The 26,271-nt window shown below is 44.0% G+C and overlaps 1 protein-coding gene across 5 annotated transcripts in view; it reads right to left on the reverse strand.

The window, feature by feature from the left end:
* TEX2 (testis expressed 2) overlaps positions 1 to 26,271 on the reverse strand; it is a 117,428-nt gene that overhangs the window by 55,626 nt on the left and 35,531 nt on the right. For 3 of the 5 annotated variants that reach the window (XM_082212404.1, XM_082212406.1, XM_082212405.1), the window contains exon 2: positions 773 to 2,397. In XM_082212404.1, the coding sequence (XP_082068530.1) occupies positions 773 to 2,371 (1,599 nt within the window). In that variant the 5' untranslated portion in view covers positions 2,372 to 2,397. Of the gene's footprint in view, positions 1 to 772; positions 2,398 to 12,451; positions 12,743 to 26,271 lie in introns of those variants that run through there. The other 2 variants (XM_082212403.1, XM_082212402.1) reach the window with 2 other exon arrangements.

Here is a 26,271-nt window from a genome sequence, read left to right on the forward strand (position 1 = left end):
AGTTCCATAATAGAAACAGAAGCCACAGTTGCCCAAGCGAGCAGCGAAGCCAATTTTACATTGCCAGAATGATTGGCTCTCAGAGGCATGTTCCCGTTGTGCTCCAACTGAATTATATAACTCTATAACAGTTCAGGCTCCCATGGCCTGATCTGTGTGGCCAGAGACACACAGGGCAGCAGCCATTAGACCACCATATTAATCTTCCAGTTATGCAGCCATCCCATGGTAAACCTATACAAATTGCACTAGAAAAGAACTATTACAGTGGTATCTCAGTTTTCAAACGTCTCGGAAGTCAAATATTTCTGTTTTCAAATGCTGAAAACTCGGAAATAACTGCTTCAGTTTTTGAACACTTTTCAGAAGTCAAACATGCTACGCGGCCTCCGTATTGAGTTTTCCATAAGTAAATGCTTCAGTTTTTGAATGTTTTAGAAGTCGAACGGTCTTCCGGAACGGATTACATTTGAAAACCGAGTTACCACTGTAACTGAAGCCATCAAAGCCTGACTTTGTGAGGAAGGGTGGCCTACAAATTTAAAATAAGATTAATAGAATAGAACCGAATCACAAAGCAAATCCAACCAGATCTTTAGTGCACATCTACTACAACAGAAGTGGGTATCAACTTGCTATCAATTTGTTATTGTTACATCCTGCACCACTTCCAAGAACCACAATAATCCCCACACCCCTCAGTATGGCTTGAAGTAAATTTGTTATGATACAGGATCATGTGCATCTCCAAAAGTTAGAAGCAGTTGCTCACCTTTAATATCTCAGGTTCCTTGATGTCCAGTGGGTGTATATTCAATTGCTTGTTCCAATTCCTATGTAGCCTGTTACCTCGAGAACTTGGTGTAAAAAGCCAAATGACACAGATAGCAATCATAAATCCCACGGCAACTCCCAAAAAGAGTCCGCTGAAGTAACTGGGAAGAGGGAGAATAAGGTAGGCATAGATCAACATTGTGAGAAAGTACAACGTTTTCATTGGAAGTTTAGGCTGTTGCACATGTAGTTCGGTGCCATCTTCACCGCTGAAAGGTGAGGCAGCGCTTTCCTCAGGCCTCCCCTCTGCCTTCAGGTAGCTTTTTTCGAAAGGTTTGTCAGGTTTACCGTCATCCTCTATCAAACAGAAGTCTTCGGAATACAGTTCACAGAACTCCTCATCCTCTTTGCTCGCCAGAGCAGACAGAGAACATCTTTCAAGTACCAGTGAAGCCTTCAAACTGGGGTCCTTTGTGCTTAACAACGGGGAGCTTCTTCTGTCGGCCTCTTTTGCAGGCTCCTCCATGTTCTGGGACTGCTTAGCACTCTTACATATACTGGAGTCGCTGCCGTAGAAGTCCCCTTCGGAATCGCATTCCTCCTCCTTAATGCTATAGTTGTTATTGCTTTCCAGATGGCCATTCATGCTGGAGAGATTGGACAGCTCTGAAGCACTTGAAGATAAGGCTTTGGGCCTGTGGCTACTACTCTCGTCACCCATTATTTTGCTGAGGAGCTGAAAAGGCTCGTAGATCACCTCCGAGAAGCGTCTCTTTGTGTCCTCGATTTTGGCCTCCATTTCGGGCACTTTAAAAAAAGAACGAGTATCCGACGGAGACGTCAAGGGGGACGAGGGAGCAGTTTTGGAGTCGCCACCTGTACTCCGAGGCTGGGTGAACTGCTTGAACAGGTGCAAGTTGAGTTTGGAGTCCGGCGGTTTGTAGGAAACCGCTTCGGGCTCCTGCTTAGAAGTGTCTGTGGAGAGAGACTTTACCAGGGTTTTCATCAACTGCCTGTGCCTCGTGGGCGGAGTGGCCTCTTTTGGTTCGATGTCTGTCGAGAGGGACTTAACTAAACTCATGAAAGGCTTTGAGCCGGCAACAGCGGGTGGCATGTTGGTCTTGGAAGGGGAGGGCAATGGAGATGGCGACAGGCTGGTTTTCAGTTCTGAAGGCAACGCCACCCCTGGTGAGATGGCGGTGTGAGTCAAATGCGAGGAGGATGAGAGAGCTGATGGCACCACACTAAATACTTGGGTTTCTAAGGGCTTTGCAGTTGGCGAGACGATGGGAGACGAGACGAGTGGAGATGCACCCACATTAAGCGAGGTAGTGGGACCTGAAGAGTCATGGTCACCGTGATCAAAGCACAGGTCTTCCTTAGCTTCAAGTGCAGTTACAATGCTTTGGTTGTCCAGAGCCTCGGAGGGGGACTCCATGAACTCTTCTTCCTCCTCCTCTTCCTCCTTCCCAAACGCCGAGAAATGAATGGTGATGGTTTCTCGGGAAACTGATCGCTGAACCTGCACTTTGGGCGCGGGCTGCTTTGAAGACATCTCACCGCTTTTCTCTGCATGGCTACTGTTCAGACTTGTCATTGCAGGTCCCAGGGATGCAACAGGGTCTGTGAAGAGGAAGCCAAAAGCAAATCAGGTGGAGGAAGATCACAGTTGCAATTATCAAGCTTCTGAATACCACACATGAAAATCAGTTTATTGGCCATGGAGAGGGTGCAAGTCATCATCACTCACACTTCAGCATATATATTTTTTGGAGGGTGGAATCATACCATAAAACCAAAATATGGTTAAGTGGAGAAAAAGCGGTAAATTGTTTACTACCAAGAACTGAGGCCGATTCTCCTAGCCTTTGGGGACCAGTCTGAATGTTTTATTACTACTGCTGGGAATGGGGTGGGAATGGGAAGAGGGGAAGAGAGAGAAAACGAATACACCAAACATGCACATTGGTAACCATGACACAGAAGCAGGATGCTAAAGTGCACAGTCCCAAGGAGCATGTCTGACTGGGAGAAATAACCCTTCAAAGTTGGCTCAAAGTAAAATCCCATGTGTTGATCTTAATGTTTGGATGGTTACCTGTGAACACACAATGCAAAGGGATGGAAGAGGGGTGGAATTAGGCCAAGTTTTAAGAACTCACTTCTGGTCTGTACTTTTACAGGGATACTAAAACAGTCCCTTGGTGTCACTTCAACACAAGCAAAAAAAAAATATTTTCTACCCGCTTCCAGTCAGTACATTGTAAGCAATGACAGAATTGTGCGAGATGATGGATATAGCATTGTTATTTGCCTCTTCAACTGATTTGTCAAATTACAGCCAGTCAAGATAATTACTGTGATGCTGAAGTACACTCCAGTGATTATAATGGCAAGCAATTAAGATTATTGATGGACAGGATAGGATTTCATAAATCAAAGACGCTCAGTCCCTTTGATTGCACATTAATCTCTTAAAGAACTAATCATATACACACACATGCTGCATTTGTAGATACACAGCTAAGACCATAATGCAAGAAAATTATTACACACACACACACACACACACACACACACACACACACACACACACATCACTTGTCAGAGCCCCAGCACATAGCAGAAGAGAGTGCTTTGCATTCCAAGATAATTGATCATCTTAGGATGTTTATCACCTTTAGTAAAGTGAACCTCAAAATCACATTGCAGAACTGAACACTTTTCAGTCCATAAGTGTTTCTGTTACACCCACGCAGCACTAGCACCAGAAATTCTAATTTCCAGTTCAAAACAGCCCGCTAATAGAGCAAGGCACGGGAAGAGGCTTGTATTGCTGAAATGATTGCGCTAGAACATGCTTTAGCTCAGAGAACAAAAATTGTGCTTATTTAGAATGATCGACTATTAACGAGGAGGTGCGTTAAAAGCCCGCTCCATGGGCACTAAATTGCAGTGAATAAGTCATGCATTAACCATGGACCGTTGTGTATTGAACTTAAATCTAACTATGCTTTAGAGGCTATGGATATGACAGAGCCCCAAGACCCCAAACTGGAACTGGAACAGACTCGCCACAGCCTGTATTGTAAAACAGGGAGACTCTTTGTCTTCAGTGTTGTGCAATTAGTGGATGCAGAATTATATTTTCACAGGCTGGCTGAGAATTCAGGTTTCTTTTGAGAATCCATAAGCCATTTTCAGAAGCAGCCGAAAACATAACAAATTCTTAATTTGGGGAAATGGGTGGTTGGTGGGGAGATGAGCAAAGTAAAGACTGCCTCAATTGTCAAGACAACAGGTTTGTCACCTTAGTAACTAATTTTTTTTTGCCGCAGAAGCAGCCGAAAACATAACAAATTCTTAATTTGGGGAAATGGGTGGTTGGTGGGGAGATGAGCAAAGTAAAGACTGCCTCAATTGTCAAGACAACAGGTTTGTCACCTTAGTAACTAATTTTTTTTTGCCGACGGGAGCTGTGAAAGCTGCCATAATCAAACTGTCAAGCAGAACTCATCAGAACTCTTTAAGTGTAACATTAATCTGAAAAACACCTTTACAAAAGAGAGAGAGAGAGAGAGAGAGAGATCCCACAAGGAACTGGAAACTCCATTTCTGTTCTCTCCTTTTTTACAACATAATGGCAAAAGAACCAAACCTTTATCAGTCTGGAATACTGCCTAGCAATTTTGCATACTCCACAACTTCATATAATTAACAAATTTGTACAAATTAGGTAATCTAAAAGAGGCACATCGGCACTGGGAGAACTATTATGGGACTAATGCCTATTTTCTTTAAATTATCAGTATTTTACACATACATTTATCTCTTGAAGCCAAAGGGATTTTACCATTTGAAATGCTGGTGCTTTCTTAAAAGAGAGTATCTACTTTTTAAAAAGTTGTTGTTGTTAAAATTTATAGGCCGCCGTATACCCAGAGGTCTCAGGGCGGTTCACAGAACAAAATCAAAACAAAACCCCACAAAATACATTATCAAAATCAAAACATCAACCCAGTAACCCTCCCCAAAAAGCCCACATTTCAAAAGGGCATAGGATGCCAATCAGGTCAATCAAGCCCTGGTTAAAAAGGAACGTTTTTGCCTGGTGCCTAAAGGTGTGTAATAAAGGCGCCAGGCGAACTTCCCTGGGGAGAGCATTCCACAGACGGGGGGCCACTGCAGAGGAGGACCGTCCTTGTGTTGCCACCCTCCGGAGCTCACATGGGTGAGGCACACACAGAAGGGCCTCAGAAGGTGATCTCAGGGTCTAGGTAGGTTCATATGGAAAGAGGCGGTCCTTGAGATATTGTGGTCCTGAGCCATTTAAGGCTTTATAAGTCAAAACCAGCACTTTGAATTGGGCCTGGAAACTGATTGGTAGCCAGTGCAGTCGGACCAGGATCGGCGTGCTATGCTCAAATCACCTTCCTCTAGTGAGCAACCTGGCCGCTGAATTCTGCACCAGCTGAAGTTTCAAACTGTCTTCAGAGGCAGCCCTATGTATAATGCATTGCAGTAGTCTAACCTTGAGGTTACCAGAGCATAGGCAGCAGTAGTTAGGCTATCCCTGTTCAGATAGCTGGTGGAAGGCCACTGAGGCCACCTGAGCATTGAGCGACAGCAAAGGGTCCATCCAGGAGGATCCATCCACCCCAAGCTACGAGCCTGCTCTTTCAGAGGAAGTGTGACCCCATCAAGAGCAGGCGATCTCCCACCGATCCGGTCTAGGGAACTAACCACTGTGGGATGTGAAACACAAGAGCACTCAAGTACAACATTCCTAGAGTGAACACATGGGGAGGGATGTTTGTCCAGCCAGCAGATAAACTTCCTGTTTCCTTCTGGGCTGGGACAGACTTTCTCTGCATGTGACTAGAGGTGGGTATGGCCTCACCTGTGCAGGTAATGACAAAAACACAGGGCAGGGCAGCCATCTCTCTCTTTTGACTTCATGCATCAAAGAAGCAAGATCTGCTTAGCCAAAGATGCCCTCTTGGCTTCCAGTCAAGAGAGGACAAAGGGACTGTCTTCTTATGAGATACAGTGGTACCTCGGATTAAGTACTTAATTCGTTCCGGAGGTCCGTTCTTAACCTGAAACTGTTCTTAACCTGAAGCACCACTTTAGCTAATGGGGCTTCCTGCTGCCGCCACGCCGCTGGAGCCCGATTTCTGTTCTTATCCTGAAGCACTATTTCTGGGTTAGTGGAGTGTGTAACCTGAAGCGTATGTAACCTGAAGCGTATGTAACCCGAGGTACCACTGTAGTTTCCAGGTATATGTTTCTTTTCTAAGCTAAGTCTGCCTTCTGGGATCCTATTGTGAACAGAATGATGTGAGCAAACTCTTTTTATAGTTTTGTAGGAGACTGTGTCGTGTCTTATCTTTTGTGAGGGAATAAGGGGAAAATACCAGAACAGTTATTATAGAGGCTTTAGCGAGCCTGAGCAAACGCATCCGCTGCAAGTTTAAAAAGGGGAATGTTACTGTGCTAAATTGTGGAACTTGTTAACACAAGTTGGAAAAGGATATAATCAAACAATATATCTTCTCCTGCATCCCTGAACATTCCCCCAACCACTAACAGTGCCTCAGTCTTATTTGGATTGAGTTTCAGTTTGTTGGCTCTCATCCAGTCCATTACTGAGGCAAGACACTAGTCCAGCACTTCCACCGCCTCATCTGCAGATGTATAGAAGAAATAGAGCTGAGTGTCATCAGCGTACTGCTGACAATGTATGCCAACCCTCCGGATAACCCCATCCAGTGGTTGCATGTAGATGTTAAGCAGCGTAGGGGATAGGATTGAGGCCCCGTGGAACCCCACACTAGACGTTCCACGTGGCTGAAAAGCACTCCCCGTGAACCACTGCAAAGCAGTGCCACCCGCCCCTAGTTCGGATAGTCACTCCAGAAGGATACCATGGTCGACGGTATTGAAAGATCGCTGAAAAGTCAAGAAGAATTAACAGGGACATGTTTCCCTTCTCTTTCTCTCTCTCTCTCAACAGATGCCATCATACAGGGTGACCAAAGCAGTTTCTGTGCCAAAACCAGGCCTAAACCCCGACTGAAATGGATCCAGAAAATCAGTTTCTTCCTAAAGGCCTTTAGAAATCAGAGTAAGCATGTCACTGTACTCTGCCTTCCCCTCAAGTTAAACACAGGATGTAATTACAGCAAGTTAACATTAACTAAAACAAAGAGGATATCCTGGAACGCAGTACGAATGCATCCGACATATTTAATTGAATACATTGCATGCACACACAGGGCCAAGTGCTAGGCTGAAAACAGTTGTAGAAGTTCAAACCAGCTCCAAGATCGCACACCAATTCTTAAAACTGATTATTTGTAATGCAGCAGACCTATTATTCACTGTGGATAAAGAATATAAGTATATGCCGGGACATTAGCACTTACGCAATGACTAATCTGCTCAAAGCAATGATAGGAACCAAGTTAGAACTTGGATCCATTGCCTCTTGACTGCAATCCTAGAAAGAGCTGGGAGGAAGCCCCATGGACCTCCGCAGCGCTCACTTCTGTGTAGACATGCATAGGATTCCACTGCTAAGTAGAAAACATCACCGCACATCCCACGGTCAATTAGAATTTAAGGAACCCAGTGCAACTGAGCGGTTAGGGAAGTCAAGCCATCAGGTACGGTGCTCACTCTGGAATACACAACTAAGAATTGTGGGAGTCATTTCCCCCAGTTAATGTTAAAGAGGGGGCCTCACCTTTGATGGAAGTTCATGGTAGTAAGACAACATTTTACGACACGGCGTGCTGCCCCAATGAACTCAAAAACTCTAATCTACATCTACAGCTGTTGAGTTCAACCTTAAATCAAGATATTCTCCATTCACACGCCAATTGGCTGAGATTTCACATTCGTTCATCAATACAACTCCGGTCTAGCAGCCAGCAACTCTTTTCATCCTTCCTCCCACCTTCCAGAATGACAAGCAACAGAAGATTCTGCCCCTCCTCTGCTAAATACTGTATATTACTTTGCCCAATTTCTGAGTGCATTGAGAGTGCCCATGCATGATCTGATTGCATGATCTCAGCAGCCTATGCTGTGCTAGCGGAGGTGACAGCAATGTATTTCGCCCCGGAAAGTTTATAGGAGCGGGAAGGGGGTTAGAATGCTTGCTGTGCCAGCTGCTTCCCTTTTCTCAGTCCGTCCCTCAATTTCAGCACACAGTACCTTCTGTCATCCCAATCATTTTACCAACAATTGAGTTTAGAACAATTGAAGCCTGGGTCCATGGGGAGAGCATGCGGCTCGGGGAGACACACAAGCTGCCTGCAAAGCAGTTCCACTCAATCCAACAGCCATATAATGCAGTTTGTAGTCCAAGCAGAAAATCCAGACCCAAAGTGCACAGCTGTGCAACCTGGGCCAGGCAGTTTCACAATGGAGGAGGACGAGGGGGGTGATTTGATCCTGCTCCTTAACAAAGCAAGACTCACACAGATCACTTGATCCATGCCAGCTCACCATGGGTAGGCAAACTAAGGCCCGGGGGCCGGATCTGACCCAATCGCCTTCTAAATCCGGTCCGCGGATGGTCCAGGAATCAGCGTGTTTTTACTTGAGTAGAATGTGCGCTTTTATTTTAAATGCATCTCTTGGTTATTTGTGGGGCATTCATTCATCCCCCCCCAAAAAAATATAGTCCTGCCCCCCCACAAGGTCTGAGGGAAAGTGGACCGGCCCCCTGCTGAAAAAGTTTGCTGACCCCTGTTCTAGACCGACAGAATTTGGGGAGAGAAAAAACCTACCCCCCAGCTTTACAACCTTCTTTTGACAGAAATGAGAGGCACGCCGTAAGGTTTTGATTTGCTCCGCCTTGATTGCAACTACCAGTGTATGTTCACACAAGCAGAACCTGTTACTCACCATAACAACTTGGGACCAGTTTACCCTGTGAGATCGCCTTACCCCAAATGTGCCCACTCGGCTGCTTTGATCGGTGGACTTGGCACTGCTAAGGGTGCCACAGAATGGCCATTTCGCATTTGTAAGAACTTGATCGTTCAAGTGTGGAACTTTGAACCCCTGATTGAGACCGAGCAGGCACCTACGCTGTTTTTATTTCGACGTCTGCTAAACACATTCTCGTTTAGGCAAGCTTACCCAGATGCTTAGAAATCCAAGCTAATTTTAATCCATTTTAGCATTTCAACTTTTGTTATGTTTTAAAGTACAGTTGCAAATTTCTTCTCAATTTTATTTTGTAAATTGCTCTGATGCTTTTTTGGGGAAAAAAACACATCAAGAAGTGCATAGATTTTGTGAAATAAATAAAGAATTGTGTCACAGGCATCCTCATGGAGATGGTACACCTTTGGAAGAGTTGGGGGGAGGCAGCCAAAGTGGTGCCCTCTAGGTGATATTGAGACTACAACTCCCATCATCCTTAACCTTTTGCTAAGCTGGCTAGGGGCTGATGGGTCCTGGGAGTCCCAAAAGATATGGAGGGCACCACACTGGCTAACCCTGGGGTGAGAGCTTTTCCTTTTTTAAACAACAACAACATCATGAAAGTACTCTTACATTTTCACAAAGTTTAAATTTTTTTTTAATTAAGTTTCCAAAATTATACACAGTTTAGTTTGAGACCCAGCTCTTGTTCTAAGTAACTGGAAAATTGCATTAAAAATTTGATTTCAGTAGCACCCGCATGGCACTGCCTGTCTCCACATTGCGTGGCACAATCCCAGATTGTGTACGACAGGAGGAAAGAGCATCACCACCAACTTAAAACTATGGGCATATTCACGCATTATCTGGGCTTTATGTGGGTTTTCCTGCTTAAAGTCTGTTGCAATTCTCTGTGCATGCTCAGACATCTTCTTTTTTAAAAGTAATATTTTTTATTAAGTTTTCTGTTTTACAATTTCAAATAAACATTTTACAAACCAGTGACTTCCCTTCTCTTTCCATGGTTCATTTTACATATCATACATCCCTGCATATTTTACTATAACCATTCAAATCAATTTTTCCACTTCTATATCCATCAAAAATTATTCACTCTGTTGAATTTATCTTAATGATGCCAGCGTTTTCAGCTGTATACAGTTATTTTCCATCTATTCCAATAAATGTTTTCCAATCTTCTTTAAAGGTATGTTCTTCTCGCTCTCTTATTCTATATGTTAAATCTGCAAGTCATGCATATTCCGTCAACTTAATTTGCCATTACTCTCTAGTTGGGACCTTGCTCACTTTCCATTTGGGGGCTATCAAAACACGGGCCGCAGTTGCTGCATACATAAATAACCTTTTCTGACACCTGGGAATTTCAGACATTTTCTAATCACAAGTAGAAGCTCCTAGTTTTGCACACCACTTCAAAAACTCTGTCTATGCATGGAGGTCACCCCAGACTGAAGATGAGTTGTCTCACTATCACTTTTCAGGGCACTCACTGAATGGAGGAATGTTTTCCTCAACCCAAAAAAAGTACAGCGGTACCTCGGGTTAAGTACTTAATTCGTTCCGGAGGTCCGTTCTTAACCTGAAGCACCACTTTAGCTAATGGGGCCTCCCACTGCCACTGCACCGCCGGAGCACAATTTCTGTTCTCATCCTGAAGCAAAGTTCTTAAGCTGAAGCACTCTTTCTGGGTTAGTGGAATCTGTAACCTGAAGCATCTGTAACCTGAAGCGTATGTAACCCAAGGTACCACTGTAAGTCCAAAATGGCACTCCTGCCTAATGAAAAAAGCAACTTCCACAAGCCCAGGAGACTTGCAAATCAGCCCAGCTGACTCCACCACCACAAATGACTATGTTGAAATATTTAATTGTCCAAACAGTCTTTGTTATTTATAGTACCTATTAAAAAATGGAAGGACAGGCTAGGCAAGTAAATCAGGGCTTGGAAGTCTCACCAGAGAATCACTGCTGAAGACTTCGTTAGAAAAAGAAAAGTGGCAACTATCATAGATAGATAGATAGATAGATAGATAGATAGACTATATATTTTGAAAAGTTGTCAGTTCTCTTTGCGTTTAGAGATGTCTTAAGACACTGTAGCCACATTCCTGAGATCAAGGAGCAGGTTTTGATCTATGGCTGATTATAAGAGGACACCATTTTGAATCAAGACGGCAAACTAAACCTCTCAAAACTGCACTTAGTTTTTCATTCCTTAGAATTCCCAAGCAACGCCAAATTCAAGGCTGCTAGTAAAAGGGTATTTACAAAACACAATTGAACACACACAACCGAGCACTATAAATACTGAGCATTACAAAGCCTCTTTCAAATGTGACCAATTTTGATCCACTTGTGGAAGCAAAATGAGCGCTGCAACAATAACACATTTTGTACTATTCTTCAGCACTTTAGTTCCCCAACAACCATTTAGATAGTCTTAAGACTTTGAGAATTCAAACTATTTCAGTCCTTGGATTTCTGCCCCGTCGTTTTTTAAATTCATACAGTATTTTAACTAGCACAAAGTCTATTGTCTAGGCACATCCTTTGCACCACATCTTTCCAAAAGTATACTGTAGTTGTTGTTTTGTTAACAGTTTAACATGGTTTCATTTATTACTTGCAAATATAGTGTTAGTTACCTGATAATAAATGAATTTCCCATTAATATACTAAATGGAAAAAATATTGATGCATACTAAATTAGTGAAATTTAGCAAATAAGTTGTTGTTAGTATTATATATCACCCTTCTTCAAAAGATCTCAAGGAAGTTCACAAGATAAAATCTACAAATGTGCATTACAGTAGCACCTCTGTAAAACATCACTACTGCAATACAAATAATTGAGATTATGGCATCAATTCTGTACACAAAAGAATTCCTTGCCAAAAGAACACTTAGTGGACCATCTTTGGGCTTACACAAAGAAATGTGGAAGCATTCCTAATTCAAAAGAAAACATTTTAGAGAACACATTGTGCTACAGGAAAATAATTGCCGGTTTTATAGTTTTACAGCCGAAATATTCAGCTTGTGATTCTGCTAGTCAAATGAAGACTTCACCATCTCTAGTTAGCTGGGGTGGGGGAGATACAACTAAAACACAAAGTCTTCTTATGGAGAATTTTCATAAGCATTGTTTTTATAAGAATCACGAATTGCTGCAGAAATGTGGAAAACTGAATTTAAGTTGCACAAGACAGAATATCATACTTGTGTCATAGGTGAACAGTTTACCATGTGACCATTTCTTTCCTTGTTGTTTGTTTGTTTAATGTCCCACCTTGTTCCTCCATAGGCGTTCAAGGTAGTTTGCATCGTTCTCCAGCTCCTCATTTAATCCCTACAACAACCCTATGAGGGAGATTAGGCTGGGAGCTAGTGACGGGTCCAAGGTCACCCAGTGAACTTCATGGCCGAGGGCGGATTCAAACCCTAGTCTCCTAGGTCCCAGTCCAACACTCTAACCACAACACCATACTGGGATCTCCACTCTCATCTGTACTCTTACTAATTATGCCAGAATTAATCACTCAGCTTCTGAAGTTGATGGCAAATGTGTTACTGATTCGAGGCGCACGCAATCCTGTTTAGAGAAAGGTTCTCTGCAAGCCATCTGGCTCAAAACCTTATCACAACCCTTCCGGTGAAAGCGGAGGACCCATTAATTTGTGTTCCCACCGACCCAGATGTCAGCTTCCCTTACTTACATTCATCCCTCGCTATATATCCACAGCTCTTCATATCCTTCAGCTGCAAAACTCCTTCAAGCACCTTGGTGAGTTGTTTGTTCAATGCCTGGCACAAATTCCACTGAGTCCACAACTTGGACCACTAATCTGTCCGTTTGATCTGCTTTCCTTCATAACTCCTTAAAAAAACAAAGCAAAGCAATTCACTGCCTGGGCAAAAATACAACTTTAGCAGCAAGGCTTTGTGTGCGAAGGCTTCTGTGTCCTTCCAGAGGCCGCCCTGCAAAGTTACTGAGATCTCTTGCCCCCCACTATTTCCAGATGATCTTTGCTCGTACAGTGGTACCTCGCAAGACGAAATGCCTCGCAAGACGAATGCCTCGCAAGACGAAAGATTTTTGAGTCGTTCCGCAAGACGAATTTCCCTATGGGCTTGCTTCGCAAGACGAAACGTCTTGCGAGTTCTTGCGAGTTTGTTTCCTTTTTCTTAAAGCCGCTAAGCCGTTAATAGCCGCTAAGCCGCTAATAGCCGTGCTTCGCAAGACGAAAAAACCGCAAGACGAAGAGACTCGCAGAACGAATTAATTTCGTCTTGCGAGGCACCACTGTATATTGGCTCCCTGTTTCTCCACTCCTCTGTGCCCAGCTAACAAGAGAAAGAAAACAAACTGCCACTCTCAAGCTTTAAAAGGAACTTTCACAGTACCGACATTCTCTTCCCCACCTTTCCTTTTAAAGAAATATCACCTTAAAAATCAATACAGTCCTCCACAGGGACAGGCAAGTGGTTGAAATTCAGCGTAAGTTACTTCAGGTTCCCATTCTCAAAACCCATGTAGAGAGATGTGTGTGTGGTCGATACCGCCCTAAAAAGCCATCCTTTACAAATCTGTATGGACCAAAATGGGAATTTCATTAGTGCAAGCCGTTTTTTAGCTCTGGGCGCAGTACAGTGGTACCTCGGATTACATACGCTTCAGGTTACATATGCTTCAGGCTACAGACTCCACTAACCCAGAAATAGTACCTCGGGTTAAGAACTTTGCTTCAGGATGAGAACAGAAATTGTGCTCCGGCGGTGCAGCGGCAGCAGGAGGCCCCATTAGCTAAAGTGGTGCTTCAGGTTACGAACAGTTTCAGGTTAAGTACGGACCTCCAGAACGAATTAAGTACTTAACCCGAGGTACCACTGTACTGTGCCTAAGATTTCAGATTAATACTGCAGAGTGGAAGGAAAAGAGGACCTTTTTTTGCCTCCCCACTTCCAGCTACTCTAAAGACTGGAGAAGAGACCCTCTTCAGAATATTGGGGGAGGGGGGAGGCGAAGGACTAGACCATGTGAATAATGAACGTAAGATTTTAGGTACAGTTTGTTCATTGTCAGCTTTGTATTCTTGTTATTAAAAAAGCGCACCTAGACATTCTGTTGTTGCGCCCATAACCTAGGTTTAAGGGCCATTTAGCTCCTAGCTTTCCTATCTCCATTTCTAACACTGCTGCCATTGTTACACTACATATTGCTTTGTGCTGTATTCTCTGTTTTATTGAATTTGTATGTCGCCATTTCACTGCATTTTTAATTTAAAAAAACCAAAAAGCAATAAGCCACTGAAAGCAGAAGTCCTAATAATATCTGACTACTCTTGGGTCAGGGACACACATAAAACCTGAAGCTATCCTTGGATAAATGCATTTTTGTTATGTACTAAGCTTGGATCCCTGCTCCTGCCAACCTAGCAGTTCGAAAGTACGTCAAAGTGCAAGTAGAAAAATAGGTACTGCTCCAGCGGGAAGGTAAACGGCATTTCCGTGCACTGCTCTGGTTCGCCAGAAGCGGCTTAGTCATGCTGGCCACATGACCCAGAAGCTGTATGCCGGCTCCCTCGGCCAATAAAGCAAGATGAGCACCGCAATCCCAGAGTCGGCCACAACTGGACCTAATGGTCAGGGGTCCCTTTACCCTTGTAAGCTTGGATCCTAGAACAACAGGCAGGTAGGATCCTAGAACGCAACAACTGATTGGCTTGCAGGAGAAGACCAATCAGGCTCCAGGAGGAAGTTAACCAGCCTATTAGGCTGGTAGGATCGTAGAATGCAACAACTGATTGGCATTCTACTGATTGGCCTGCAGGAAAAGACCAATCAGGCTCCAGGAAGGAAGCAGAATCAGCCAATCAGACGGGACTCAATGTGTAAATAATGTATATAAAAGGCTGATGTTTGGGGCGCAATTCAATCACTGTTTTACAAGCTGCAATAAAGAGCATGAAATCACTGAAGGACTCCAAGTATATTTCAGTTTTCAAAATGAATGAGCTACCGTCTCCTCCATGTGACATAGACTTATGACCCACAAGTCACCCTATTGCAACACAGACATAGTGCGAAGTTGAATGCTACTCAAGAGAGTGGAGGAAGACCAGTCACCAGCAGAATGACTCAGCTTCAGCAGGTTTGCAAGCCTTTAATACTTAGGACTTCTTATGATTCATTTGTGTTAAATCAGTCACAAGCATAAGCAACACTCTTGGTGCGCTGTGTTTTGCAAGCCCATATGTTTGTTTTTTTTAATTAAAAGTCAGCTGCTGGAAGCTGGCAAGGCTTCAACAAGAACACTTCTACCCAATGAACACTCTACCCCACCCAAGCAGAGTACAGATCACCATAGAAGTGAGGGAAATTCCCAGGGCCAATGAATCCAACCACAAGTGATTTTGCAAGTGTCGTGTCACAATCACTCTGTAAAGTAGGCTGGACTAGGAAATGCGATTTGGCCGAACTGGTGCACAACCGACCACAACAATATGCCAAGCACTGATTTTCTCTACAGGTTTTCTCTGCAATGATAATAGACACCTTCATCGCTTCCTCAAATGAGCACACCTATTTCCCCACCTTCCTTTCCTACCCTCTTCATCCAGGGGGCCACAAAACAGGGTATGGAGGGCCGCTGAGATAGGCTACAGTACCAACAGGCAGTCCCTTCCAGAGCCAGATGAACCAACAGCTCTGTACTGTTTGCTTCACAAGGATCTGTTGGTGACTTGCTTTGAAAATACATTTATGGTACTTTCTCTTCTAAGGGATCGCAACAAAGGGCCTACGAGAACAACACGCGCCTTGCTCAAAGACAAAGGCGGCAGCTGCAGCAGCCATGACGTCGAGACAGACCCAATGCCAGGAGCCGGTTGGCTTTATTACCATGTATGTCAGGGAAATATTATGTTTGCCTATTCCTCACAAGCTGTAGTTGTTTTTTTAAAAAATGATGTAGACAACAAGTTGATGCCTACATGTTAGTCTGCTGTTACTGTCGTCATCCTCATCAATGCCCCCACTTCAGCAAGAGAACAAACACATTCTCAAATCCTAGGAGGAGGAGAACAAATCTCTTGCTTTAAGGCCCTGAAAGGATGGCTAGGTACCAACAGTTTTCCCTTTGTTTATTTGTTTCAATTGTTTTTCTTAAATATTTTCTTGGGTTGCAAAAGTACGGTACATACATTGCCTCTCTTTTCAGCTCATCGAGTCCTTTTAACAGATCAGTTATATCGTTCATTATGTGAGGGAAGAGAGAGAGGACTGGGAGAAGTAAAAGGAAATAGGAGGGAAGCACAACATTCAGATTTGCTTAGTTTAGTAATATGCTCTGGTGTTCTGCCCTGGGCAAGCCTTAAATCTCACCCCTACCCCTTTCACTTCTTCCCTTTACCATTGCTTCTCCAAGCAAACGCTTTGTTCTTTTTCCCTTTACATGTTAAACCGAGTTACCAAAGTGGAAATAATTTGTAAATTTTGAAAAATAAAAATTATTCCTGCAATATAATAAAATTATATATATATATATATATGCAGGTTTTGGTGTCTTCGGGTGTCTTCCCGTGTAAGAGTCGGGGTGTCTGTGCGACGTTTCGACGAGGTCTCACTCGTCATCTTCAGGCTGGTGCTTTCGGCTTCTTGTTACTGGAACAGAGCAGAATCTGGTGTTTGAGTTCCTATAAATACTGTTGAGGGGTGTGGTGTATAGCCTCCAACGTTCTGGGCAGAGAGGAAGTTCCTAGATTAGTGTGCCTTTTCTTCTTTTGTTCCTTAATTACTTGAGGGATATCTTGAGTGATTTCATGAGTGATATTTTGAATACCACTGGGTGGGTCATTAAGTGTAGATTAGTTGCTAAAGCTTTCGTGTCTTGACCTCTTGAGCTTGTGAAGAGTTTTTCTGAGAAGATGGCTGTGCTGCATTTAGTTGTGCTCTGGCTTGGCTTCGTGTATAGGGGCGAGCTGTGGTTTTGTGCTTTGTGCCAGCCAGATCTGTGTAGGGATTGCAGGGGGGTGCAGCATCCGGAGGTGCCACTATAGTTTGGCTACTGGATGGAGTCTGTAATATGTCTGTGGAGAGGGTCTGGGTTTGGGTCTGGTGTGGTTGATTGGTGACGGCGTTCTGTGTGCCTCTGGTTCTGGTGTCGGTTTTTGTGGGGAGGGCTAATTTCCAGATGTCTGGCAGGCGGGACGTGTCGTCACGCTTGTTCATGTTGTGAGGGTGTTTCTCTATCTCGATGGCTTCCATGATTATTCTCTTGTGGTGATGTTCCATGTTAAAGAGCAATTTGGAATCTGCAAAATTAATTTCGTGTCCTGTTTCTTTCATGTGTTGGAAAAGAGAGGAAGTTTTTTCTTCTTTTTTGACGGCATTCTTGTGTTCTGCGATACGTGCATTTATTCGTCTGTTTGTTTGTCCAATGTACGTGGCTGGGCAGACTTTGCAGGGTATTTCATAGACCCCTTGGTTTTCCAGCTGGATTTTGTCTTTTGGGTTTCTGAGGATATTGGCTATTTTTTGGTTGGTGCAGAAGGCTGTTTTGATATTGTGTTTATGGAGGATTTTGCTGATTTTGTCTGTAGTGCCCTTGATATAAGGAAGGAGGGCCATGCCATTGTTTTCTTCTGTGTCTTGGTGTTTGGGGGGTGTTTCTATAGTGGCACCTCCGGATGCTGCACCCCCCTGCAATCCCTACACAGATCTGGCTGGCACAAAGCACAAAACCACAGCTCGCCCCTATACACGAAGCCAAGCCAGAGCACAACTAAATGCAGCACAGCCATCTTCTCAGAAAAACTCTTCACAAGCTCAAGAGGTCAAGACACGAAAGCTTTAGCAACTAATCTACACTTAATGACCCACCCAGTGGTATTCAAAATATCACTCATGAAATCACTCAAGATATCCCTCAAGTAATTAAGGAACAAAAGAAGAAAAGGCACACTAATCTAGGAACTTCCTCTCTGCCCAGAACGTTGGAGGCTATACACCACACCCCTCAACAGTATTTATAGGAACTCAAACACCAGATTCTGCTCTGTTCCAGTAACAAGAAGCCGAAAGCACCAGCCTGAAGATGACGAGTGAGACCTCGTCGAAACGTCGCACAGACACCCCGACTCTTACACGGGAAGACACCCGAAGACACCAAAACCTGCATTCCTGTACCCGTGAAAATCTACGAAAGCAAATATATATATATATATATATATGCAGGTTTTGGTGTCTTCGGGTGTCTTCCCGTGTAAGAGTCGGGGTGTCTGTGCGACGTTTCGACGAGGTCTCACTCGTCATCTTCAGGCTGGTGCTTTCGGCTTCAGCACCAGCCTGAAGATGACGAGTGAGACCTCGTCGAAACGTCGCACAGACACCCCGACTCTTACACGGGAAGACACCCGAAGACACCAAAACCTGCATTCCTGTACCCGTGAAAATCTACGAAAGCATATATATATATATATATATATATATATATATTATACCCTGGTTTCCTCAGCCACTCCGGGCAGCTTCCAACTGAATATTAAAAACAATACAGCATCAGACATTAAAAACTTCCCTAAACAGGGCCGCCTTCAGTTGCCTTTTAAAAGTAAAATAGTTGTTTATTGCCTTGACATCTGCTGGGAGGGCGTTCCACAGGGAAGGCACCGCTACCAAGAAGGCCCTCTGCCTGGTTCCCTGTAACCTCACTTCTCACAGCGAGGGAACTGCCAGAAGGCCCTTGGCGCTGGACCTCAGTGTCCGGGCTGAATGATGGGGGTGGAGACCTTCAGGTATACTGGACTGAGGCTGTTTAGGGCTTTAAAGGTCAGCACCAACACTTTGAATTGTGCTCGGAAACGTACTGGGAGCCAATGAAGATCTTTCCAGACTGGTGTTATGTGGTCTCGGTGGCCGCTCCCAGTCACCAGTCTAGCTGCCGCATTCTGGATTACAAACAGTGTACAAAATAAAGAACCTGCTGTATTATCTACCCGTACCAGAAGACTGGCCTGCTTTGAACTTGCCATAAATAGTCAACCACCACTCCAATAGGATCCCCCCCCAAGTTTACAGACAATAAGTAGTAAAGCACCACCCAAAGATCATAGAATCTCAGAGTTGGAAGGGACCCAAGGGTCATCTAGTCCAGCCCCCTGCACTGCAGGAATCTCAGCTAAAGCATCCATGACAGATGACCATCCAACCTCTGCTTGGAAACCTCCAAGGAAATGAGAGGCCACCACCTCTCGTGAGAGTCTGTTCCACCAGTGACCAGCTCTTACCTTCAGAAAGTTTTTCCAGATGTTTAATCAGAATCTCCTATCTTGCAATTTGAAGCCATTGGTTCAAGTCCTACCCTCCAGAGCAGAAGAAAACAAGCCTGCTCCCTCCTCCATGTGGCAGCCCTTCAGATATTTGAAGATGGCTATCCTATCTCCTCTCAGGCTCCTCTTTTCCAGCTCCTTCAAGCGTTCCTCATAAGGCTTAGTTTCCAGACCCTTGATCATCTTGGCTGCCCTCCTTGACACCCGTTCCAGCTTGTCAACATCCTTCTTAAATTGAGTTGCCCAGAATTGGACACAGTATTCAAAATGTGGTCTGACCAAGGCAGAAAAGAGTGGCACTATTACTTCCCTTGATCTGGGGAACTATACTTCTGTTGATGCAACCTAGAATAGCATTACAGTGGGAATATGTCAGTGGGAATAGCATTACCTCGGGTTAAGTGCTTAATTCGTTCCGGAGGTCTGTTCTTAACCTGAAACTGTTCTTAACCTGAAGCACCACTTTAGCTAATGGGGCCTCCAGCTGCTGCCGCGCCGCCAGAGCCCGATTTCTGTTCTTATCCTGAAGCAAAGTTCTTAACCTGAAGCACTATTTCTGGTTTAGCGGAGTCTGTAACCTGAAGCGTATGTAACCTGAAGCGTATGTAACCCGAGGTACCACTGTAGCTTTTTTTTGCTGCTGCATCACACTGTTGACATGTTAAAGCTTGAGGTCCACCAAGACCCCTATATCTCTTCACATGTACTGCTAGTAAGCCAAGTGTCCCTCATCCTATATTTGTGCATCTGGTTCTTCCTGCCTAAGTGCAGAACCTTACATTTGTTCCTACTGAAATTCATTTTGTTAGCTTGTGCCCAGTTCTCCAATCTGTTAAGGTCATTTTGAATTCTGATTGTCTTCTGCAGCATTAGCCAACCCTCCCAGTTTGGTGTCATCTGCAAATTTGATGAGAATCCCCTCAATTCCTTCATCCAAGTCATTTATAAAGACGTAAAACAACAACTGGCTCAGGACAGAAACCTATGGCAAATGACCTCACAAGCAAAAAGGAAAAAGGGCTTTTGCACAACTACTTGAAGCAGAAAGGTCCATTACTTTTCCCTGCAGGCCAGCTTTCAAAACAGCAACAACTTCTGCGAATCAAGCCCTCACTTCATGCAGTTGTGACTCTTTCTGCATGAAGCAGAGCTCAGACACGGGCACACATTTTCCACGGGAATCCGGCCATGACTCAGCAAAGAAGTGAGGAAGCGAGGTATTTGGACAAGGTCAGCAAAATTAAGTATTTTGAGTAAGATGTGCTACTGAGAGGGTGCCGACTATGTGAAGGAAGGGGGAAAAAAGGAGAGTGAAAGGGGAAGAAATTCTCATTGCCAAAATATTTCAGTGACTTGGGGGGTGGGCATCTTTGACATTTGTTCTCAACGTCACAAATTTCTACGCTAGTTTGCAAACATTTCCAGGGGGTACATGTGTCGTGTTTTCTTGCAGAGAATCTTGTGGCACCTTAAAGGCTTGCCAATTGTTCTGCCTGCTGTAAACCCTCCAAATGTTGCTAGACTGCCAACTCCCATAATATGTGAACATTCGCCATGCTGACTGGAGCAAATGTCTGTTGGTAGTCCGACAACCTTTGCCTTGAGACATCTGGATTTCTCTCTCTCACATACTCACATTCCCTACAAGCATGCTGGTATCAGAAATTCAAAGTCATTTCTGCAACATTAATTTCAAATTGATTTTCTCCCATACATGCTAGGCTAAATTAGTTATTAGTGTGTTCATTCTGCTCTTTAAAAAAAAAACAGTAGAGGTATATAAATGTTAACAACCCACTCTTTAGTTTGGTTAGAATTCTTAAGTGGGGAAATGCACACTCAAAATTTACTATACAGGTGAAACTCAGAAAATTAGAATATCATGGAAAAGTTCATTAGTTTCACCTTTTAAGTTGAATTACTGAAATAAATTAACTTTTCCATGATATTCTAATTTTCCAAGTTTCACCTGTATAGCTGTGTTATTTGCAGAAGCCAAAGAATTCATGTGAATGAATTCATGCCCTCCCCCTCTTTGTCTCTTATTTGACCGTGAAGAGATCAGAAGATTCCCCTTCTGTTTTCAAGTAACTGTGCTTACTCTTTATGTTGGATCCCAGCCAAACTATGGTTTGGAGTGGAGTCGACAAACTATGGTTTAGGACAACCTGAAACACAAGGACCACATGCTACTTTCATGCAGGTGGCAAGAAGGGGGGAAGTGGTGGCAGAAAGAGAGAAGAGGAGATAGCCCCCCACACACACATTTAATTGTGAGTTAGACCACTATTGGCTCCAGCCCAGCCCAAAGCCAGAATGTGACGTCTGACGGATTGTCTCCAGGGCTATGCAGCCATTACAGAAGGCGTGGAGAACTATCCATGAACTGAAACTCCTGGTCATTGGCAAGACTTACTAGGGCTGATATGAACTGCAGTTCAGTAATATCTTTGAAGTCAAAGGTTCCCCACTCCTGGTTCAGGGAAACACGCCCATTTCAACTAGGGTTCCTGTCCGGACTTTCCCCCCTAAACAAGTGCAAGGAATTTGTGGCCCATTAACAGAGTTAGAAAATCAGAAATATAATCTAATTGCCAAATGGCAACTTAAACCTAAGCTGCGGTCGCCACAATGGAATGTCTATGCGTCGTTTTCCTACCCATCCCCCAGTGGAATTTGTTGTTGTTCATTCCATTTCCATACCACTTTATGTTTATATTATATGAACAAATTTCAAAGCAGTTTACGACACATTAAAACACCAAATAAAACAATCCAGAATAAAACTAATTCAAGCTACAAAGGAAATCTTTCAGATCCTTCTCTAAGTGACATTCTACTATCCCCAGTAACCAGCCTGGAATCCAGAGATCTCAACAAGGTCGCAATTGGACCTGCACCAATCACAAAACATGCCTGGCCCCTGGCTAATTTCAAACACTGATTGGGCTGCAATTCTCATCAGCCCCCTGGCAGCATGGTCAGGGGTGAAGCGAGTTATTGGCCAGCATCATCTGGAATGCCACAGGTCTAACCCATAGATAGCACTAACCACAGTTTGGATGAAAGAACCTCCCAGTTGCCTCCTTGTGGTCGCACTGGAGGGGATTGGGGAGCACTGGAGCCCAAAGCTTGCCAAGGCTCGTTGCCACAATGTGGTTTAGCATTATATCGGAAAGCAACCCATCTCAAAAACAGTGGCAGACCAAGAAAAGAAACGGTTATGTCAGGGAACTGCCATCGGCTCAGAGGCGAGAAATAGAAGGGCAGTTGTGTTACAGGGAGCCTCCGAAAATCTTGTGAAGCAGTTCTTCTTCCGGGGAGGAGGAAACCCCCACCTCCAGTGGGGAAGAGGTGCAAGGACCAGAGGATGCTAGTGGGAGCCTTAACACCGCTCCTGAGCAAGCTGGAGAGGAGGGAAACACGCATTTGCCACCGCCCATCCTGCGCAGTAGTCTGAGGCGCAGAGAGGGGCGGAGACGGTTGGGGGTAACGAAACATTTATGTTGGGGGAGGTACAAAAAAAGACCACTCCCGGATTCTGCTAGCGATTGAGCCAGACATGAGCTTTGGGGCTCTTCACTGTAAATAGTTTGCACCAAAATAAAGCCTGTAAAACTCAGGTTGGAGTCCTGCCTGGTTACTCTCGAGCAACCGCAACAGTCATCTGACAGGTTAGCCGCAATAAACACTAAAGCGGGGGGGGGGGGGATGAGCAAGAAGACTTTTATTGTCTTCTTGCAGCCGGACAAAGCCTGAGCTCAGTGTGCTTCTCTGGGAAGATGGAGTTCTGCTACTGGGGGGAAAAACACTTTCCCCTAAGTTGCAATCCACCTCCCCTTAGACAACTGGAGATTCCCAAGAAGTTCTCTACACTATCTCAATACTCAGGCAGATTGATATGGGAGTAAGCGGTCCTTTTAGATATTTCAGACTCTTAATCTTTTAAAAGTCTTGTATGGCAAAACAGAAGCGCTTTGATTTGTGCCTGGAAATCAACCCAAGCTTCTTTAACAACTGGGGTGACCGAGTTGGGCCCTTATCAATCTACCAGCTGCATTCTGGAACCAACTACGGCTTCCACGTGGTCTTCAAAGGCCACCCCCAAGGACAAAGTATTGCAACTATAGTTAACTAAAGGTAACCAGAGCGAGGGCATATCATGGGCTTCCTGTTGTGGATCAACAGGGCATTTTATTTTCAAAGTGAGGAGAAATCATAGGCGCTCCCGCAGACTGCCGTGGGAAACCAAAGAGAAAAATAAGATTTCCCCTTAATCTCTGCCTCTTTGCAAGCAAATCTGCTACACGGTGCACAATCTTAACTGATTAATACCAGCATGCAGAAGGACCTTGGTCAAAAAGTAAATCCACGAGGCTGTACTGGATATGCCAGCTGCCTTCTGAAAAGGCCATGTAAGCTTTGAAAAGCGGAACAGATAAAAACGGGGAGCTTTATACAACACAGGAAATTGCTCCATTCACCCTGCCGAGCACAATTTAGCAAGCAGAACGCTCAGGGATAGAACAGCTTCATGTCCCCATCATTCCATCCAGTAACAAAAAGAGAAAGGTTGTAGGGTATAAACAAAATCCAGTCTGCAGAGCGGCTCAGAGAAATAAGCAGTCAAGCACAGTCGTACCTCAGAAGTCAAACAGGATCCGTTCTGGAAGTCCGTTCAACTTCCAAAACATTCAGAAACCAAAACGCAGCTTCTGATTGGCTGCAGGAAGCTCCTGCAGCCAATCGGAAGCCGCGGAAGCCCTGTCAGATGTTCGGTTTCCAAAAATAGTTCGCAAACTGGAACATTCACTTCTGGGTTTGTGGCACTCGGGAGCCAACACGTTCGAGAACTAAGCTGTTCGAAAACCAAGGTATGACTATATGTTGTTGTTGTTTTTAACTCCATCCAATTTACATTTGTTCAACAGACAGAGGTTTGGAACAGGTGTGTTTTGGTGGCCGGCTTTTCTCTTGGGAACAAGCTCCCGACTCAAGTATTTTAGGTTCAGCCTTCATGAAAGCAGCCATATTCCAGGCGAGGAAAGATTCCGCGCAAGGAGCGTTCAAGTACACATACATTGTTTGAAGATAGCAATCAAACCTTCCTGGAGGGATGATGCACAAATTTACAGCAAATGGATCCTGCTGTTATCGTATTTTAATAAGAGGGGTTTCCCCTCAGAATTACAACTCTGCTCTGAGGTTCTACTATGGATACCCTCACTGACTAAAGGTCCACAATGACCAAGGCCTCTTCAGTGGTGGCCCCAATTTTAATGAAAGCCCTTCCCAGGGGGAATCTGGTCTGCCTTGCCTTGCCACTATATGCTTTCAAGTGCCTGGTGAAAACACAGCTTTTTCTAAAGTCTCTTGGGACTGGTTGAGACTGTTTCTGGATGTGAAAAGGGGTTTTTGGTTCATCTTGCTAAGTATATTTAGTTTTTCTACTGTTTTTGGTTCTGTACTGCTTTTATTCTATTTTGTGTAACTAATGATCTGTTTTGTTTAGTTTAAAATTCGTGTGTAAGCCACCCTGAATTCGTCTTTACAGATACAGAATGAATGTGACAAAACTGTATTAATCCTGTTCCACACTTGATAACAATTATGCAATGAGTCTTTATATGCAAAATGAATGAATCAGTACCCATTTTGCCAGCACTAAGAGAGCTGGTAGAGTGCTTTTATTTTATTTTTTAAAAACCCACATTAGTCTGCTTCAGTTTCAGGTAAAAGATGAGACCCTTACCTATATCAACTCAACACCCACATTTAAACTGTTTTAATTCTGTGAACTTGCCCAAGATTTTTGTAGTCTGTACCTCAGATTAATGCAATGATGGGCAACCTTTCCTGAAAGCACTGGGCAAGCAGTCTCAGTATCAACAACATGCAGCATGTTCTATAAATACATGAATTGGGCCTGAACTCACTTGTGGGTGGAGAAGAGGCAAGCAAACAGTGAAATTATTGTAATAGCAAATCAGTTACATCAGACTATTTTCCCCCAAACCAACAGGGCCAGAAGAGTCACAAGCCTATGAAAGACTTGGCAGGGATTGAAATAATACCATGGAAACAGGAGGCAAATAAATCACACGCTTACACCCAAGCATGGGATTTGGGAGGTGGGGGGTGGGAGAGATCTTATGGCCAACGTGAGACTCCTGATTAAAGTAGTAATTGTTCATTTGTCTCTCACTAAGAAACAACACACAAAGGCCTTTCCTTACACTGTTTTTTTTCCTAGCTGCACAATGATGATCATTCTAAATAAATCTTGCAATAAATATTATGCAACTCTGCATGGAAAATAATTTACTGTGTACACTATTATGGTATTAGTGTATTTTAGATACAGTAGTGACAGAGCCCATACTTCAAGCTCTCCATATTGGATGAAAACTATGGGTCTGAATATATGGTGAGTTTGGGGTCAACAGGTTGCCTTTACAAGTAGTAGTAGTAGTAGTTGTAGTAATTTCCCCAGCCACTCTGAGCGGCTCCCAACAGAATATTAAAAACACGCTAAAACATCAAACATTAAAAACTTCCCTGATGTTTTCTAAAAGTCAGATATCTTCTAAAAGTCAGATAATTGTTTATTTCCTTGACATCTGATGGTGCCATGCTGAGAAGGTAAAAAGCACTCTTTCTCTCTCCCTGCAAGTTTCAGCATCTCATTGATTCTCCATAAAATGAGAGGGGAAGCTGTGACTCACCCCTGGCCAAGTGTTGGACTCCCGACTCGCACCAACCATGTTGGCTTGGGCTGATGGGGGTGAGAGAGCAACAACATCTGCAGAGCCACAGCCTCTCCACCCCTTAGTTACAGGGCTGTAGAGTGTGAAGAGCAAACAGGCATCCTTAGGAACCAAGGCCCAAACCACGACTCTGGTAACTTGCTGTAGTTTTTAGGAAACAGAGCCCAACATCTGTGCAGTATTTTTGGTAATGAAATTATGCTAGAGTACACCCTCCAGAAGTTTTTAAGTTCTCAAGGGAGATGCCATAGCTCATTGGGAGAACATATGGCTCGGAAGGTTCTAGTTCCATCGCTGCAGAAGCCACCTCAAACCCAGTGGAATATACTCGGAGTCGTGCATGGATTCATGCTCTTTATTCAGCTCAGAGTAGTGAGGAATGGAAGTTTCCCCGAAATGCCTGCTTTATATACATTATTTACACAATGGGCTCCACGTGAT

The sequence above is a fragment of the Podarcis vaucheri genome, assembly GCF_965113315.1.
Source record: "Podarcis vaucheri genome assembly, chromosome: 2".
Lineage (NCBI taxonomy): Eukaryota > Metazoa > Chordata > Lepidosauria > Squamata > Lacertidae > Podarcis > Podarcis vaucheri.